Here is a 19,791-nt window from a genome sequence, read left to right on the forward strand (position 1 = left end):
ATAATCATTTTAAAAAAATTGATTTTTTATCATTTTTAATGTCAAAAAATGGACGGATGTTCAATATTATTTTTTATATTACAAAAAAGGGAATCCAATAAAAAGAAAATACCACCAGAAAAAAAAATTTTTGTATGTTTTTTAAAACTAATTAAAACAATAAATTTCGAATTGAATATGAATCACCAATGAATTTAACATTTGACAATAATAATTCTGCAAAAAAAAATCTGATCAAATAAATTATGGCTTAGTGCAGTGAGGGAAAAAAGAAAGAGTTGAAAACGAAAAAAAAATGCAATGGCACACACACACACACAAGGCAATGATGATTATTGATGACTGTCATTTTGTTTGTTAAATTAATAGAATCTTTTTGCATAATTTTGATCAATATAAATATCAACTTCATTATCATTATTCATCATCATCATCATTGTTGAATGATGATTTGGATTATTCGATTGATTTGCTGATGTTGTTGATGTTGTGGCTGCTGCTGATGCTGATGTTGTTGGTCCCGATGATGATAATGATGATGTTGTTATTGGTGATATTGATGATGAATTATTTTTTAATGCTGGTGTCATTGTTCGATGTGATTGTTGTTGTTGATGATGATGTGAATTATTCCAATATTGATGATTTGAATGATGATTCGGATGATGATGATCAGAATCATAATCATTTTGTGATTGATATGAATTACTTGCTGTACTTGTTGATGATAATAACATTCGATTTGAACTACAACCACCATTACTACTACCATTACTATCGGTATTACTACGTAGATCAATATGGCTTTTTGAATATTGTTGTCGTTGTTGTTGTTGACGATTTTTTTCCAATTTAGATGATGATGATTGTTGTTGATGTTGTTTTTGATGATGATTATGATGATGATTTGATTTATTACGTTCAATTAGATGACCATTATTGAATGTATCCATACTATATTGACCATTATGTGTTACATATGGTATTGATGCACCACCACCACCACCCCCACCATTTGCAGTAACCAATGTTCCATAACTAATTGCATGTAAATGATTTACTGATGGATAATGATGTAGATAACTTTCTAACCATGGGCTATTGAAATTTGTTGATTTTTGTAATGTTAACGGCTGTGGTGGTGGAGGAGGTAATGTTGATCCAATATAACGTGATACAGGATGTGTATAACCATTATGATGATGATGTGATGATGATCGTAATGTATCTGTCGATTGTGGACCAATAGGTATTGTATGTGTAATACGTGCTCTTGGAATACTTCTTGTACTATAAACCGAAACAGTTTCCCATTCATGATCAAATGTTGATTTAGCTAATGGTGATAATGATTTTGTTGATAAACAAGTAGCATTTGTTGATAATGTTCGTAATGGTGAATCTTTTGATGATGAACGATAAAAACAACAGCTAAATATTAATACAGCAATTATAATAAATAAACAAACGGCAGCCGATATTCCTATAACAATTTTATCAATATCATTTAATCGTTTTAATGTTGGATAAAATGATGATGATAATGTTGTTGTTGGTGGTGTACCAGACGACAAACCAGTAGTACGTATTGTTGGCATTGTTTTCTTTACAATTGGTTCTCGTGTATTCAATTCTTTACATTGACCATTTGGTATAATATTTTCACCTTCTTCATCATAATTATTTATTTCCGGATCATTTAAATCAAGATTAACAACACAAACAATAATCAATTCATTCGGTGCAATATATTTATCAATAGTATAACTATTTGTTAATGGTATTAAAAGTTCAGAACGATAAAATTCTTTTGAACCAAAATATCGATAAAGTATTTGATATCCTAATTGACTTGGTCGTAATGTTTCCCAACGTAGATGTATCGATCCATTTCTATATGTTACATCGGTTAATTTTAATGTTGCTGGACCAATTGATTGATGTTGGTGATGATGATTATGATTATGATTCGAATTCGATGAAGAAGATCGAATAGTTGATGTTGGTAATTGCCAAGATTTATTGTTCCATTGTGAAACATTATTATTATTCAATGTTGTTGCACGAGTTGTTGATGAAAATTGATCAATTTTTTCCTCATTAATCATCGGTACAACATGAACATAACTGGTAACAACATTTGCTAATGATGAATTTTCAGTTTGCATAGATTTCGATGTAGTTGTCGTTAACGGTGTGGTCATTTTCTTTGTTGTTGTTGCTGTTGATATCATCGTTGTGGCTGTCGATGGTTTTGATGTTGGTGATGGAGGATTCATTTTGATTGTTGTTGTTGTTGTCATTGGAATCAATGTTATCGGTGATAATATAGGATTATTAATCGAAACCAATGGTGGACAAACAAAATCATCCAAATCAATATTGGTAAATAATTTATTACGTAAATGTGGTGGCCGTGAACAAAATTGTGGATTTCTTTCACGACTTGTTATCTGTAAACTATATTCACGTGACCATTCAGCTAACCAACGTATTTTACAATCACATTCAAAAAATTTTCCACCAATACTTAAACCACGTAATGAATTATTTAAATGTTTAAATGTTTGTAATGATAATGTTTTTAATGGATTACCATCCAATGCTAATAATGTTAATAATTCATTTGAACGAAATGATTGTTCGGGTAATTGACGAATAGCATTGAAACCTAAATCAAGAACCTAGAGATTTTGCAAAAAAAATTTGAAAAATTTTAAAACTAAATTTAAAATAACTTAACTCACCCTTAATCCAGTAAGTTTACTTAATGCTAACAAAGGAAATTCAATCAACATATTATTCAATAATGAAAGTGAACTAAGTGAATCATTAAGACCAACAAATGTATCTGGATGCATTGAACGTATTAGATTTCTTTCCAATGATAATGCTGTCAATAGATGATGATTACGAAACATTCTTGGTTTAATTTCTTCAATTTTATTCTGTGCCAAATCTAAAAATGCTAATTCAGTTAGATTTAATATTGCATCCGGAATGTGTTTTAGATTGATTCCTTTTAGATTTAAATTTTTTAATGTACGACCAAGACCATTAAATGAATTAATATCAAGATGAATATCATGATTAAATGCTAATCGTAATGTTGATATTTGATTTAAATCTTCAAATGCTTGTGGCCGTATACGACGAATACGATTATTTGATAAATCAAGTGTTTTTAATGATTTTAATGTTTTTATAGTTGCCGGTATTTCTTTCAAACCAGTATTTTGTAATGTTAAACTATTCAGTTTATTTTCCAAACCAGCGAATGCATCTTTATCAATTTTTTCCAAAAATGTATTAGCCAAATGTAATTGTTGAATATCTAATTTTTTGAATGCATTTTTTGGTAAAATACTTAATCCGGTTGCATTATTTATATATAATAAATCGATTGGTAATCGTTGTACGGATGGTGAATTTAATACCTCTAATAATTGGCTAAAATTTGCCATCGGTGAACATTGTACCGAAAGACGTCGTACATTTGAATAACCACAAACACAATCTGAATGTAATGATACATGTATTGGTGTTCGTGGCCATGGACATTGACAATTGATTATTGTGAATACGGTAGCATATAAAATTATTATCATCGATATGATTGATGGTGGCCATATTGTTGAAAATTTCCAAATCTTGAAAATCCTATGATGATAATAACAGCGATTTTTGTTTAGTGAAGACATTTTTTTTCTCTCTTTTTCTTTTCAACGATGTTATCAATCTAATTTTTTATTCATTTTTCACGATTTTGTTGTTCTTGTTGCTGGGGATGATGTTTTTGATTTTGATTCATTTTTTAAAATTCATTATTCATTCCATTCGAGGGGTTTTCTTTTTTATTCTTCATCGAGATTATGGATGAAAACTGTGGGAAGAAAAAACAAAAATCAATGAAAAATCAATCATAATTAGATTAACAATATCAAATAATAATAATAATAAAAGTTCAAAGGTCATCGGATGATTGAAAATTTCGTGGGACGGTATTAAATCGAAGAATTTGAATTCGAATGTGAAGTGAGTGGGTGATAAGGTAAAACGAGATGAAAATTCCAAACAAATTGCCCATTTAACAACAACAACAATTTAACAAACATTTTACGATCAGATTTGCTGGTTATTTTCTTTCAGGATAAAACACACAAAACAATTTTTTGTCGATCACAAATAAATGAAGAAATAAAAGGCTTGTGAATAATAATAAAATTGCGAATCTAATCCGATCTATTGATTGATTGTTGTTGATGGTTTCATTTTATGAGAATTTTTCGCCATTCATCAATGGACATCATCACATTATCCCATTTAATTCAATTCTTTAATCAGACAAAGTCAGATACCGCCGTCACAAATCAATCACATTTTTGTTGATCGGGTTATATTGATCGGTTTTTGATGTTTTCATTTTGTTTTTCTTTTGGTTTTTTAACAAAAAGAAACAAGAAAAAAACTTTTGTCCGAAACAAAGTTGATCCAACAAAAGAAAAAAAAAACCCAACAGGAACGATATTATTGCGCAATCGCAAATCGAATGTTCAGTTCTGTTCGATTTTTTTCCCGTTCGATTTATCAATGTGATGAGATAATTTGTTGAATTTGAAATATTTTTTTTTTGTAAAAGAAGAAAAAATCAAACCAAAAATCAAGTTTCTTCAAATCGTTTGATGGTATTTAATGGAAAAGCTATAATTATTTATCATATTTATCATATTAAATTGATCAAAAATTCCTTTATCAAACTTTATTCGGTGAAAAACAAAACAAAAAACAACACGAAAACAAGAAAAATTAATTAATTCAGTTTTGATTGATTGATTGATTGATTGATATAGGAATCAATCACAATTAAAATTCGAATCAAAAAATCTTCAATCAGATTCTTCTCGGTTAAATCGTTAATTGTTTTGGACATTTTTCTTCTTCAAAAAAAATTTTTTGACAAAATAAACAGAGGCGTATGTTTCGGTCGAAATAGTCAAAATCGAAAATTCCATTCGATTTTGGAAGAAGAAGAAAATAATTTTTTTCCGCGGAATCAATCTCTTGTCATCATTATCATCATAAAGGTTCAATAAACTTTTTACAAATTTTTTTTCGGTTATAATTTTAATCAAAGTAATCCATGTAATAATCATCAGATGAACAAAAAGTGAATGAATTTTTTTTGTTTTTGATGTGAAAAAATTACATTTTTTTTTCTTCAATTTGTCAACGATTAAAAAAAATGATGATGATGATGATATTTGTTACGGACGATAAGTTGATTATATCAGATGAAAAGAATCGTGAACAATTATGGAATGTTGTCTTCAATTCATCATTCAACCTTGATCTTGTTTTTTTTCAAAAGGAAAAAAAACTTCTTCAATCATCCACATCCAAAAACATCATCATCAATTTAAGATAAGAAAATTGATTTTTTTCTTCGTTTTTCATTAAAGTATTATTAAAACAAAACGAAGCCAAAAAATTTCGAACCAAATTTGTCAAGAAAAAAGACATTTTTTCTCATAAAAGATCATTTCGAAATGAAAATAATTTCATTTGATAAATCAAATCGTAATTTTTTTATGTGAAGAGAATCGAAAACCACCTACACTGTGGAAAATAGAAAAAAATCCGAAGATCAAAGAAATCATCGAATCATTACCATAATAATCATTATCGGTTTGATGAGGGAAAATCATTTCAAAACAAAAATTGACACGTTACTATGGTCCTTTCTACTCCCACCACCACCATCTATCACTAAAAGTCGATGATTAAATTCGACATTACAATGACAAATTATCCAAAAAATAAACGAAAGAAAAATACACCTGTCGAGTGGATAAAATATTTATTTGAATTGCCATCGGTGGCCGGCTTTGATCTGAATCTTTTCGACAGTTCTCGTGCACACCAAAAAAGAAATAATAAATTATTTTTTTGAATTTCTGGAAAATTTTCTGGAATACCTATGGATTCAAATGATCAATTGATGGTAATTTTTTCGCAGAAAAAAAACAAGGTAACATTATTATTATTATTTTAATGGTAAAATTATTCGGAATAATAATAATTTGTTATCACTTTTGCAGTCGCCTCATCTGATTTGTAATGTCATTGATGATGCTAATGTTTAATGATGATGATGATAAGTAAGTAAGTAATGATGATCATTATCTATATCTATGTGTGTTTGTCTTATTCTGTTTGCTTTGTTTGAACCATATATTTTCTGGCATCATCATTGGTGATTATCGCGTGATAATGATCAATAATAATCATCATGCATGATACAAATCATTTTCAATTTTTTGTATGGAATATTACATAAAATTCAAGGTTAGTTTTGATTTGTTGTTTTTTTCACTTTGTGTTTGTGTTTGCATAATTTTCTCATTTCATTTTTGCTTATTAAGGTAAAAGGAGATAAAAAAATGCAAATTTTTTTCTACACCAACATCCGATTCAAAATGTGATTTGAATCCAGTTTTTTTTTTGAAGAAAAACATTCTGGACAAAATGCTCAAGTTTTTTCTCATCAAAAAATCTTGAATCAGTTGATAATTGGATTAATAAGATTTATGTTTGGATTTTAACACCATCTTTTTATCCGTTCAATTCAATCAGATGATGAACAACAGCGAACAAACAAAAAGCTGATAGATTTTTTTTCCTGTTGTTCAAAACAGGAAAAATAAAACTTCAAATATTTGTTTGTTTGAAGGGTTCTTTCAACAACAACAAAAAAAAATCCATAACAAAACAAAACAAACATTCACATAAATCATCTGTAAACATCATCATCATCATCGTGGTTATTAGCATCATCCATATCAGCCATAGAAGATGAAGATGAGAACAAATGGCCAAATATATAATGAGAATCCATATAGTTATTATCATCATAATCATCATCATTTGTCGATAATGTCGAAGAATTATTATCTTGTCGAGAATGGTATTGAATCAACTGATGATGATGATGATGATCTTGAACCAAAAAAATGAGCATTTTTTTCTTCGAAAGAATAATTTATGTTCGTTTATTTTTCCTGCCATTTTTTTTTGAAAAATCTTTTTCTTCATCATCAAAAAAATGAGAAGAATTCATTCAACCATATATGTCATTCAATCATTCGATCTTTTTCTTTTCTTTTTTGGCTGGTTTGTAAAATTTGATTGTCTCTTTTTAAATAACATCTTATCGCATATTGGATGATGATGACCATCATCATCGGGCAACAACAATGATGACAGGTAAGATCCGAATGTATATTTGAGTGAAGAAAACTCTCAAAACATCGACGATGTTGTTTTCTCGTTGATGATGGTGATTTTGAATGCAAAAATTGATGGCCGATTTACATTTCTTTTTTTCTCCGGTTATATCCATAGACAAATGTTTATCTAATTGAAGATTTAAAAACATTTTTTTTGACCATATCGTTCATCATTATATTTTGTTGTTGACCTTCATTTTGTTCTGTTTTTCATTGTCACTTGTCATCATTTTTGTTGTTGTTGTTGGTTGTTATTTATCATGTTTTTCATCATCATCACCATCATTATTATTATTATTACATAAATGATGTTTGACAATGAGAAAAAAAATGAGAAAAATTTTCGGATATATTTCGGGGTTAAAAAACATTAACATTAACCGGTAACTAAATTTCATTTCATTTCTTTTTTAGATTGGATTGGGATACATCGTTGTTGTCGTCGCTTGTTAATGACACATAACATCAAATCAAAATAATATACGACAATAAGCCAAATGTTAATCATAATCATCATAAGGTTTAGGTCTTCAGGTCAATGTTGTTGTTGTTGTTGTTGTTGTTATCCATCATTATCATCGTTATCGTTAAAAAAATGGACAATGAAAACAACAACAACAACAACAAAAATATCCGTAAAAAAATATCGAAAAATTTTTACGTCGAAAAATGTTTTTTCCATGTTTGATTAAAAAAGAAGTTTCTTTCAAACATTGAATGAATGTGATGAGATTCCAGAGTTTCCAGAGAAAAATTTCCAATTTGATTTGCTTGGTTTTTTTTGCTATTTTTGTTTTGTCGCAAAAAAATTGATTCAGAAAAAAAGAAACTGGAAAAAAGAAAATTCACATCGGATGAACAAAACGACAAATTCGTGACTTTTGATTGAAATAAAAATAGCCATAGTCAATCATCATCATCATCATCATCATCAGATGTAAATATGATTTCATAACATAATCATTATGGATAGTTTCACAGTACGCGAAACGCAGAATTCAAGCTTTTTTCGTCATCATCATCATCATCATCATTATTCACAGGTGATGATAATTGAGAAAAAAAAAGAAAAATCCTGAGAATATTTTTTCTTTTCATTTTCATCATTTTGAATTATGATAATGATCATTAGGAATCAATCAAGAGAACAAAATTTAAAAAAAACCAGGATCATGAATGAATGGATTCGAAACCAATTGTAAATTATTGTAGAAAATGTGAAAAAAACTTTTCATTTCAATTTCGTAATTTCCAGAAAATGAAATTACAACTTGTTGATTGGTCCAAAACAAAAAACAAAACGCTTGACCTTTTGTTTCAAAAAAATTTAATTTAACTGTTGACAAGATTTTGTTTCTTGTTTCAGATTTCGGTCATCGATTGATCAATGTAGACACAATCAAACAAAGCAAAACAAATGAAGTGTGTCTCAAATTTAACACGCAGGTAACACACAGGTAACATTACATCTGATCATCATCATAATAGTTTATTCATTTGTTTTTGACATTCATTCATTCATCATCAGCTACTTGCAATCATGAAGATGGCTACAATCGAGTCCCTACTTGTAAATAATCATTATCTTTTTGTAAAATGAAAGAATGAAAAAAGATGCAAATTATGATGATGAAGATTTTTGCAAACATCAACATCAATTGACATTGAAATTTTTTTCATTTTCTTCATTTTTAATTCAATCATCATCATTATTATTATCTCTTGTTTTGATGATGATTATATTAGCGGATTTTATTTCAGTTTTCAGTTAGTTAATTTCAGTTTTCAGTTAATTTCAGTATCATCATTGAAGAAAAAAAACGAAACAGGTGAATGTTCAATGTTTTTCGCATTTTGCTGTTGTGCTGTTTGGATTTGTTGAATGAAAAAATTGAAAATTTATTTAAAAACTTTTCGGGAAAAACAGAAGAAAAGAAAGAAAAAAATCATACAAACAACAAACACTTGTTGTATGTGACAAGGATTTTTTTTTTGTTGTTGTATTCATTCGGTCAGTATGTAGATTTTTGTTGTTTTTGTTGTTCAAGATTAACAACAACAACAACAAAAAACGAGATATTAAATAGGAAAAGCATCATCTTTCTCTATCTCTCTCTCGCTTCAGCCAACCAAACAAACAAATCACACATACACACAGAGATGATGATAATGATAATGATGATGACACACACACACAGCAAAATGTGACCATCATTTTGCATCTTTCAGTGGAAAAAACAGAGAGAGATGGATGGATACCTGATTCACACACACACACACACACAACAAGAATACAATCTTGTCTTTTTCCAGCCAAAAGCTTTATCATTCTTCATTCATTCAAGTTTTTTTTTGGCTTGAATTTTAAATAATAATAATATTTTCGTGAGATTTAGCCATCTTATTGAATGAAATGACAATATACAGCAAAGCTAATTATCATCATCTTTTCTTATATTAATGAATCTCTCTCCTCAAATCTAACCATGCTCTTTTGCATCATAAATTCAATGTATATGGTCAATGATGGTCATACTGGACTGTGGTGGTTGGTTGGTTGTTTGCAGAACCTGAATATAATTTAAATAAAATGTCCCCACTTGTCTTGTCCTGACTGACTGACTGAGTGACTCACAATTTAATCACATTCACAAAAAAAACTTTGAAAAAACTTCTTTGGCTTTTCATATAAAAATAGCCAAAAAAAGAAAAGAAAAAAAGACAGGAATTTCCATAAAGTTGACGGAAAAAGGAAAAAAAATGGATGTAAAATGTTGGTATAGAAAGGGTTAAGGGTTTTGTTTTTTCTTGTCAACCCTTTGACAACCAGTAAAAATGAAATGAAATTTTTTTTCTGGTAAAAAAGACGATTCTCGATAATTAAGTGATAAGGTGTGCGCTACAAACATAATGACATATTTTTAGGCTTGATTTTAACCAGAAAAACAAAACTGAAAAAAGGAAATAAACTGGAAAAACAAAAATGAATCTCATTCACCTACAAACCTCGATAATGTTGTTGTTGTTGTGCCCATATCGTGTTGTTGTTGGCTGGTCAACCAACCTACCAAAAAAAAAAAAAAAAAAAAAAAAAATCTAAGGTGAAATATCATCACCCAGACCAACAACAACAACGGAGCGAAAAAAAGCGAAAATGAACCAAATACCCTGATGATGGTGGTGATCATTATGATGAGAAATAAGAAAGGAAAAAAATACGATTCGGACAAACCTTTTTTTTTGTTGAAAAAATTGAATAAAATTTTTCAGAAAAAAAACCTTCATTCACGCAAACACACACAAGAATCTCATTGCCTGTAAGTGTGGATTGTTTTCTTCATTTTCTTCTACAGTTTTTCTACGAAACTTTCATTTGAACAACAACAAATATTTATCACATTTAGTAAAATAAATATAAAAAATATATTTTTACGTTTGATAATTATGTTGACCTCAAAACTAACGAATGAAAATTATAGACAAACGCAAACACACACACACCTACAACCGAATAACGTATTTGTGTTGTGTGTGTGTGGGATAGATTTGAAAATTGGAAAATATGATTCAAAATATGTATCGTTTTGTTTCGTTTTGTTTTCGTTATTTTCCATAATGTTTTATGTATTTAGTGCTTGTTTGCGAATAGTGATGACGACGATGGCCCCACATTTAGTTGATTTAGTTTTGGTTTACTTTCATTTTGCATTTTATAATGAAATGACCATCATTATTTTAAAGGAGAAAAAAAACGATCAAAAACAGTGATGATGATGGTGTTTGAAATAACTTTTGATCTTTGCTGGCCATCGATGATGCTGATGACCCGGTTTTTTGTTTCGGAATTTTTTTCTGGTTGGTAAAAGGATTGAATTTTTTCTTTTCTTGTTTGTGGTCATTCAAGATTCATTCATTTCATTGAAATACTCAGTGCGTGCTTGTAAATTTGGAAAAGACTTTTGTTTTCCTTATTGCAAACAATAGTCAACAAAGACATTAACACACACAAGACAAAATATTGCCTGATCAATCATCAATCATCAAATTTCCATTTTTTTCTTAATTAACAGGAAAAAAAATGAAAATTTTTTTCTGATTGATCATTCAAACATTGAATCGTTCAACATTGGATGATCATCTTTAATAAGCACTGTTTGTTTGTTTTTTCTGTTGTTTCAAATCAATCAAATTTGATCATCAATATTGATTTATTGTTGTTTTATTACGAGGAACTGATCAATTGAAATCTTTCCTTTTCCCACCAAAAAGCTAACAACAAAAAAAGTGGAGAAAAATAAACAAAATCCAAGGGAAAAATAAATGTTTTCTACCATCATCATCATCATCATAGGATGATATGAATTATTTGTCGTTTTGTTTTGTTTTTGAAAATATTTTCTAGGTCAAAATCGAAAAACAATATGGTACACCTGTGACATTTGAAAAAAATTCAATTATTTTTTCTGTCTTTTTGATTGATATTTTGTCTCGATTTGTGTGTGTCTGTGTGTGAAATAGGATCAATATCGATTTTCGATCACAAGGATCATCATTCTCATCAGGACGACGACAATGATGATCAAAAGAAAAAATGGTCAGAAAATTTTCAAAATTCATTCAACTGTAACCACCAATCGGAAAAAAAAACAAATACAGAGAGAGATACGCATTTATTCAATTGCTGTATATGCAGAACTCAAAAATCAATCAAAATTTGGTCGATTGGCGGGAAATATTTTCAAATATTTAATTTTTTCATTTTGCTTCCCGTTTCCTATGGTAACATTTTGTTTGTTTTGTTTTGTTTATTTTCGCTCTCATTTCAATGATAATAATTTTTAAGCAAAGTGGATGGAAATCAAATACAAAAATCGAGGCCAAACACAAACAGTATGTGTGTGTGTGTGTGTGATTGATTTCCCGAATTGATTTTTCGTTTGTTCTGATTGTTATTTGTAATTTCATATTTATCATTTGAATTTGAACAAAGTAGAAAAAAAACCTTAAATGGTCAAACTTTTATAAACTTTTACTTCTTCTTTTTTTCCAAAAAAAAAATGATTTACCATAACTCAAAAGAAGAAAAAAAAATCGATTGATACATATCGATCATTTGATTTGATTGATTGATTGTAATTGATCATCATCATTCTTCAGCAATCAAATCAAATCAATCGAATGATGTAATAAAACTACCGGTAAGATGTGTAGGATGTCTGTGTGTGTGTGTAAGTTACACACGTTGTTTATTATATAACCATAAAAAGTAACAAATTTTGCAATTTTTTAGTTGCTGTTTTTGTTGTTTTACATTGATCATTCATTGAAATGTTTATAGATCAAAATCGATTGATTGATTGATGTGGAGATTGTGATTGAATGTTGATGCTGTTTATTTTTCTTCAAGGAAAAATGTCTATCCTTTTTTTCAAATGTTTTTTGTTTTGTTTCGGTTTCCAAAGAGTGGAAACAATGTATGAATATGAATATAATGTTTTTCTGCTTTGATTTGAATAAATTTGAATACAACGAAAAACGAAACAAATAAACGAACGAATGGAAGAGGAAAAGAAATAGGAAACATTATTCATTTCAAGCAGCAGCAACAACAAAAATTTACATAATTTAATCAAATTAGATCAAGGTTAAAATAATTAATGAATTTTTTGTGTTCAGGTGTGATTGATTTTATTGATTGAATCGATTTATCATCATAATTTTCATAATAGAAACACTCATAACATCTATTATGAAACTTAGCAAACTGATTTACCTTGAAAAACACAGAAATTCTTTCTTTCATTTTTTTCAGCCAAAAAGTCATTAAACCCTAAACAACCATCACCGAAAAGAGATCAAAAATGAATTCTACTATTTCCACTATGTTTGAATATTTTGAAGAAATTTTTTTTATGTCGTTTTTCTTTTTGCAAATGTCACTTTTCAGATCAAACCAACTGAAAAGAAAGAGAACGAAAGGATTAAAAAATTGAAGAAGATTTAAATAGGAAAAATGCCTTGCATTGCCTAATCAACTATTAATTAGTATTTTGAATATTCGACCAAACAGCAAACAAACAAACAAAAAACCAATTATTTTTTCGCATCAACAAAAAAAATCCATGAAGAAAACCATAACATAACTGAATAAAATGAAATCCGCATCTCATTCACTTTTCAAAGATGCTTGTGTGTTGGTGTGTGTGAAAGTTCAATGTGATAGCCCTTAATGATTTGCAAATATAAAGAGAAAAATTCAAATGGTAATTTTAAAAGGTGTCATTTTCTAAAGTCACTTATCAGTGAATTGATGATGATAAGGATGATAATGATGAAATTCCGAAATGGAATTAAGCTTGGAAAAAAATAAACAATCTGTTTGTTTGTTTGTAGATGAAAGTTCAAAGTTCGCAACCATTTCAGTGAACAATTACGAATACAGTATTTTTTTGGGTTTTTCAATTCGCTAATAGCATCTCTATCATCGTCATTTAGCTGAAAAATCCATCCATTATTCTTCACTGTCGTTTGTTGATTCTTTTTTTTTTGTCTAAAAATAATAATTGATTTGACCACCATCAGTGATGAAAAGCTTTTCGAAAAAAAACCACGTTAACAAAATGAAAAAAAGAATCAACTGAAATTCATCTTTGATCTTTGTAAAGTTTGTTTTGTGTTCAACTAACTTCTATTATTTTTGTTTTTGTTGTCTAAAATTTAAATTACCATGATCATCATGTTTTTGTCAGGTAGCCAAATCAATGAATGAATGGATAGTAGGATAATGGAAAATGAACAAAGTAAGGGAGAAACATCGACTATGTTAATCCATTTTGGGTAAAAAAACATTGAATTTTTTGAAAAAAATTTCAGATAAATAATGATTATTATGATGATAATGATGATTATCTTGGCGTGATGAAACGATTTAACAAAAAAGTTTTTGTCGATGTTTAGGCATAGGGGGTTCGAAAGAACCGAAAAAAAATCAAAAATTGACTTCGAAAATGTTTTTGTTGTTGAAAACTTTCACTTAAAAAAAATTTTAAATTTTCAAGAAAATTTCAGATATTTAACAATAGATAATTATTAAGCTAATCATCATCGTCATTATTTTTCTGAATGGTCAACGAGAAACATGCAAAAAATATTTACCTACCCGAAATTGATTAATGAACGATGAATGACGCTAATTCTACCTTTTTTTGAACAAAAAGGTAAAATTTATATTAAGGATGATGATCAAGATGAAGATGATTATGTAAACAAACAAACAAACAAACAAACAACAAAAGAATTGTAAATTTTCAAAGAAACAAACATGAATGATGAGAAAATTTTTGTTTGTTTGATGATGATGGTTATGAATTTAGAAAAGAAAGGATAATAAGAAGGATGATGATTATTTGGATGCTGATCATAGGCGACAATGGCAACGACGACGTAAAAAAACTTATTATTAGAGTAGAATGTGTGGACAGATGTTCCAGAAATAATTTTCACAAAGAAGAAGAAAAAACAAAATATGATTTTTGAAGAAAAAAAATTGTTTGGCACGATGTTTCAATGAAAATTTTCATTCAACAACAGAAAAAAAAGTATGGAAAAAACAATTGAAATTCAGGATCCACACACTAGCACAGACAGTGAATGTTCCTAAAATTTTACATTTGGACATTTGATCAATTTGAATATAAATCGATATATTTATACAGGAAACAAACAAAACTTTTGGGCAAAACAAAAATCCATTCAGGTTTCTACTATAATTGCGATTTCATCAATTTAAAAATTGAATCAAATATTTCCGTTTCGTATGGATTTGAATAAACAAGGAAAAACACCTTGTAAAACAAAATCGATTGATTTTGGAAGGAAATTAACAAAATCGATTAACAAACAAAACACATCGAAAAATGCTGATAATGATAATGATTAGTGGTATTTTTTTGAATAATCAACAACAACAACAACGGTAAACAAAAGTCAGTGAAAAAAACCGTTGTTTTTTTCCTATGCGAGAGAGATAAACAGATAAACAGACAACGGATGAAAATAAATAAATATGGACACTACCTAACATTTGACAAACATTCATTCATTCATTTCATTCCGCTGTAATTAAAAAACAAAAAAAAGTAGGAACTTTGAAAATCGTTGAACTTTTATTTCAGATTTTTGTTCAGATTATGCAAACAAACAAACAAACAAACACGAAAAACCAAAAAAACATTTAAATGATTCGTTGTCATTTGATATTGATGGTGGTCATCATTGATTTGATTTTATTATCATCAATGTTACATTGAACTTTTTTTTTGGATTTAGATTGAGTTGATGGTGGTCCGAAACGAAGAAGATAGATAAAATGAAATCCACATAACACAAATAGACACACGATTCTTATTACCACCAATCTAAACGATGGTCAAACACAAACTGAATGGCCACTATAGTGGTGTGATGGTGAATTAGCATCAAGATGTAATGTTTTTTTGCATGGCAATGGTATGCGTGTTTATTTTCATGTGTCCACCACCACCATCACCGATTGTTGATTCGAGAGATAGGGACAGAGAGAGAGAGAGGATAGCGGCGGTTAAAACAATCAAAAAAAAGAAAAGAAAAGATTTTTTCAAAAAGAAGAGAACACACTAAACACATACTATAGCATCCGATGCAGGTGAAAAGGCAACTTTTTTTTCGCTGTTTGATTACAGGTGTGAGGTCTTTGCTTCGCGCGCCAAAAAAATTTGAAAAAAAATTTCCAATCACCAGTGTCGACATCTATGTTTTGCTAGGAGAAAAGATTGAATTAGAATTTTTTTTTTTTTTTTTTGATTTGAAATTCGAGAATTTTGAATTTTCAAAATAAATTTTTCCTTTTAAAATGAAAAAAATTTTTCATTTGTAACAAGGCAAGATTGTATACGAACGTACATTGTAAATATTGAAATAATGCCAAAAACAAATATTTTGGATGAAAAAAAATTGGAAAATGAAAAACAACAAACAATAAAATTCAATGAAACGGATAATGATGAAATGGATTTTCTAAAAACAATAACATTTACTGTGAAAACAGAAAAATCATTACATGATATAATGAAAAAACATCATCCGAATTAAAAAAATGAAATGATCGATATAAAACAGGTTGAAAATTTGGATGATGTTTTCCTTATTGGTTCGCAAGAAGAAATTTATCGTTTAAAAATACATAAATATAAAGAAATTAAACATTATATTAAAGGTGAAATATTAGGCCGATGGAAAATTTGGTGTTGTACGTGAATTTATTGATAAAAAAACATTGAAACGTTATGCAGGGAAAATTATTCGTACAAATATATTGAAAAGAAATTCACATTTACGTCATCAGATTAATAAAGAATTAGCCATTACATATCATTTTAATCATCCAAATGTATTACGTGTTTATGATTTATATGCAACTAGTAAAAAAATCTATATGTTTATGGAATTTTGTTATGGTGAATTGGCTGAATTTCTTAAAGTTTATAAATGTTTACCAAAATCACAATGTAAAGAGTATGTATAAATGTTTGATTTGATTTTGGTCAATTTTTTAATGGTCTTTTGGTTTTCCCACCCCCATTCGAAGCTATTTTGTACAATTAATCGAAGGTCTTAGCTATTTACATTCACATGGTATTATACATCGTGATATAAAACCGGAAAATATTCTTGTTACACCATATGATATAATCAAATTAGCTGATTTTGGTGTTTGTCAAGAAATATCAATATTTAAATTAGATGATATGGTATTTGGTAGTGATGGTACACCGCTATATCATCCACCTGAATTATTTCATCCAAAAATTATTCATTATTCAGGTACAAAAATTGATATTTGGGCTGCTGGTGTTATATTATATCAAATGTTAACTGGTGAATTGCCATTTTTTAATCGAACAAATACAACCGAACGTGATATTGATGAAATATTAACCGAAAATGTTCAATATCCATTATCGCTTAAACAAGATGTATTATTAATCGATTTATTTAATGGAATATTTGAAAAAGATTTTCGACATCGTATGTCGATAATGGCCATTAAAAATCATCCGTATGTTTTATTCTTATAAAACTTTCTTTTCAAAATCTTTTCATTTAAAAATCTTTTTCCATTGAATAATAGATGGATGCAAATCGATTATAATCGTCAACGTGATGAACCATTTGTTAAACTACCAACAGATAATCTAACAATTGATTGTTATCGTGGTTTAACAGTATTAACTAGAATTTATAATAAATATTATCCACCACCATCCGAAGAAAAATTAGTAAATTTTCGTCAATTTCAAGATTCATTAAAAATATTACCATTAATGCGTTCATCACGTTATATACAAGATCCAAGAAAAATTAATTTGATTGATGATAATAATAGTAATAAACAAGATGAATCATTTATAAAATTAGAATTAATTTAGAAAATTATAAATTACAAAAAAAATTACAAAAATTTTTAAAAAGTTTATTTAATTTTCTATTCATTAGATGGCAGCAAATGTTTAATCAATATCATTTTTAAAAAATTGAGCTTTTTTTTGGAGATTATCATTTCGAATCATAAACAAATTCATCATCATCATGAGCATCCGGAATATTATTGGATCCATTCGCAAATGACGTGTCATCATGATGATTATTCAAATGATTCGATGTTGATGGTGAATCAATAATTATTTTATGATCAAAATCATGAAATAATATATCTGATAATCGACATACTTTCTGTTCTAAATGTACAATTTTAAGCTGATCATTTTCATTTAATTGTTGCAAATTTTCATATCCTATTCGTAATGATTCATTTTTTTGTTGTTGTCGATAAAGATTATCATTTAATTCACCAATTTTTTCATTCAATTCATTAATTTGTTTTTCATAATCATTACGTTTATGATACCAAATTTGTTGAATTTGTTCACGAATTGTTATGGACATTTGTTGTTGATGATTATCAGCCATGTTACCAGCATCATTATTTTGAATCGAAATCAATTGATTCATACATTGTTTTAATGAATCCTGAAGAATTTGATTTTCTTTACGTAAATTTTCAATAATTTTATCTTTTTCCATCAACATTATTGCTGCAAAAAAACATCAATAAATTTAATTAATAAAGATTCAATCAACTCAAACACCATACCTGATGTTTGTTCAGCCGTACGAGCCGATTCGATCATTTTCAAATTGACCATAATTTTCTTTTCTTGTTGTTGTAATTTCAAACGATATTCTTGTGATTTTTGTCGTTCCAATTTCATAATTGAATAAAGTTTTTCAAAAATTTGTTGACATTCCAATGATATACGTTGAAAACTTTTTTTATTATTTAAAATTTGTTGATATTTTAACCATAATGAATCGATTGCTGTTTGATCATCATCAACATTATCGACATTCAAATTCATCGTTGTCGGTGATGATTTATCATTAGTTGCTGTTGTTGTTGTCCGGGTTGCTGTTGTTGTTGTCCGGGTTGCCGTCATAATCATCATCGACAACATTGATTCATCAGTATCGATGTTTTTGGATGATCCATTTTCGTTGACCAAAGGATTATTCTTTCGTAATGAATCAATCGAATTTTGTTGTTGTTCAATAATTGATTCTAATCGTATGATTTCTTCTTTTGCATCCTGTATTAATATTATGGCATTTTTTAGGGTTAAATCTTTTTCCATTGAACTTTGTTCTTCTTCTTCTACTTCTTCTTCTTCGGTTGGTTCCTTAAATGTTACCGAACGATCATTTTGTGAACGTGAACGTCTTGATGAATTTGTGACCATTTTTGATGATCGACTTAAATTTAATGGACGAAAATAAAAACCAAGACCCGAATCAATACGTGAACGAACATTTGAATAGGCACTTTTTGTATTACGTAATGGTTGCTTTTTTGCCATCATCGATGATTGATGATTTATCGATGATTTTGGTCGATGTTGTTGTTGTAGTTGTTGATCATCGATTGTCGAATGATACATTAATTTTAAACGTTCACGAAGACGTTCATTTTGTTGTTGTTGTTGTCGTAATTGTTGTTCTAATTCAAACATTTTTTCTTCCATTGTTATTTCCAATTCAGGTTTAAAATTTTTTAATATACGTTTTTTTTCCATTAATAATCTTGACATACGTGTATTTAAACGTTTAATCTGTTCACGTGCATCATTTATTTCACGTTTTAATTGTTGATGTTGTTCTTGTAGATTATCATAACGATTTTTTAATTCATTATCATTACCATAATACATTTGATGATTATGATTAATCATTGTTGTTGTTGTTGTAGTGGAATGTTTAGCCATCTGTAATAAACATGGTGTTGATTTATGACGTAACATTTTTTTTGGCTATCGATTGATTAGTTTGAATTGAATCAAAACTATTATGGTTAGGTGATTGAAAAGATCTGATTCTGTGATGTTTTGTTTTGTTTTTTTCAGGCCGGCAGGAT

At 28.4% G+C, this 19,791-nt stretch overlaps 3 protein-coding genes across 4 annotated transcripts; 1 reads left to right on the forward strand and 2 right to left on the reverse strand.

Moving 5' to 3' along the window:
- Window positions 1-53: 53 nt before the first annotated feature.
- LOC113796878 (uncharacterized) lies at window positions 54-14,555 on the reverse strand. Of its 2 annotated transcripts, XM_075822523.1 has the most exons (3): window positions 14,446-14,555; window positions 2,748-3,883; window positions 54-2,684 (listed from the first exon to the last, which is right to left on the reverse strand). In XM_075822523.1, the coding sequence occupies exons 2-3, from the start codon at window positions 3,699-3,701 to the stop codon at window positions 363-365; spliced, it is 3,276 nt and encodes a 1,091-aa protein (XP_075678638.1). In that variant the 5' UTR covers window positions 3,702-3,883; window positions 14,446-14,555; the 3' UTR covers window positions 54-362. The 2 variants fall into 2 exon arrangements, with proteins under 2 accessions (XP_075678638.1, XP_075678639.1); XM_075822524.1 differs by lacking the exon at window positions 14,446-14,555 and having other exon boundaries at window positions 2,748-4,120.
- Window positions 14,556-16,207: 1,652 nt separating this feature from the next.
- On the forward strand, window positions 16,208-17,752 carry LOC113796877 (serine/threonine-protein kinase stk11-like). The gene is given in 4 exon segments (XM_027347166.2): window positions 16,208-16,556; window positions 16,558-16,838; window positions 16,912-17,382; window positions 17,455-17,752. Coding segments are annotated over 4 exon segments (1,182 nt in total). The 5' UTR covers window positions 16,208-16,424.
- LOC113796922 (uncharacterized) lies at window positions 17,733-19,742 on the reverse strand. Its single transcript, XM_027347217.2, has 2 exons — window positions 18,478-19,742; window positions 17,733-18,418 (listed from the first exon to the last, which is right to left on the reverse strand). The coding sequence occupies exons 1-2, from the start codon at window positions 19,676-19,678 to the stop codon at window positions 17,880-17,882; spliced, it is 1,740 nt and encodes a 579-aa protein (XP_027203018.2). The 5' UTR covers window positions 19,679-19,742; the 3' UTR covers window positions 17,733-17,879.
- Between the last annotated feature and the right edge of the window lie 49 nt (window positions 19,743-19,791).

Source organism: Dermatophagoides pteronyssinus, unplaced genomic scaffold, assembly GCF_027571235.1.
Source record: "Dermatophagoides pteronyssinus isolate colony J.1.1.1.1 unplaced genomic scaffold, Derpt_VIB-CSIC_2022.12 sq0018, whole genome shotgun sequence".
In the NCBI taxonomy this organism is placed as follows: Eukaryota; Metazoa; Arthropoda; class Arachnida; order Sarcoptiformes; family Pyroglyphidae; genus Dermatophagoides; species Dermatophagoides pteronyssinus.

What these genes read in the sequence shown, in the direction of transcription:
- LOC113796878 (XM_075822523.1), bottom strand. Translation starts at nt 3,701, where the DNA reads ATGTCTTCACTAAACAAAAATCGCTGTTATTATCATCATAGGATTTTC. An exon ending in GTAAACTTACTGGATTAAGG is followed by an intron (nt 2,685 to 2,747) that starts GTGAGTTAAGTT and finishes CAAAATCTCTAG; the next exon opens with GTTCTTGATTTAGGTTTCAA.
- LOC113796922 (XM_027347217.2), bottom strand. Translation starts at nt 19,678, where the DNA reads ATGTTACGTCATAAATCAACACCATGTTTATTACAGATGGCTAAACAT. An exon ending in TACGGCTGAACAAACATCAG is followed by an intron (nt 18,419 to 18,477) that starts GTATGGTGTTTG and finishes GTTTTTTTGCAG; the next exon opens with CAATAATGTTGATGGAAAAA.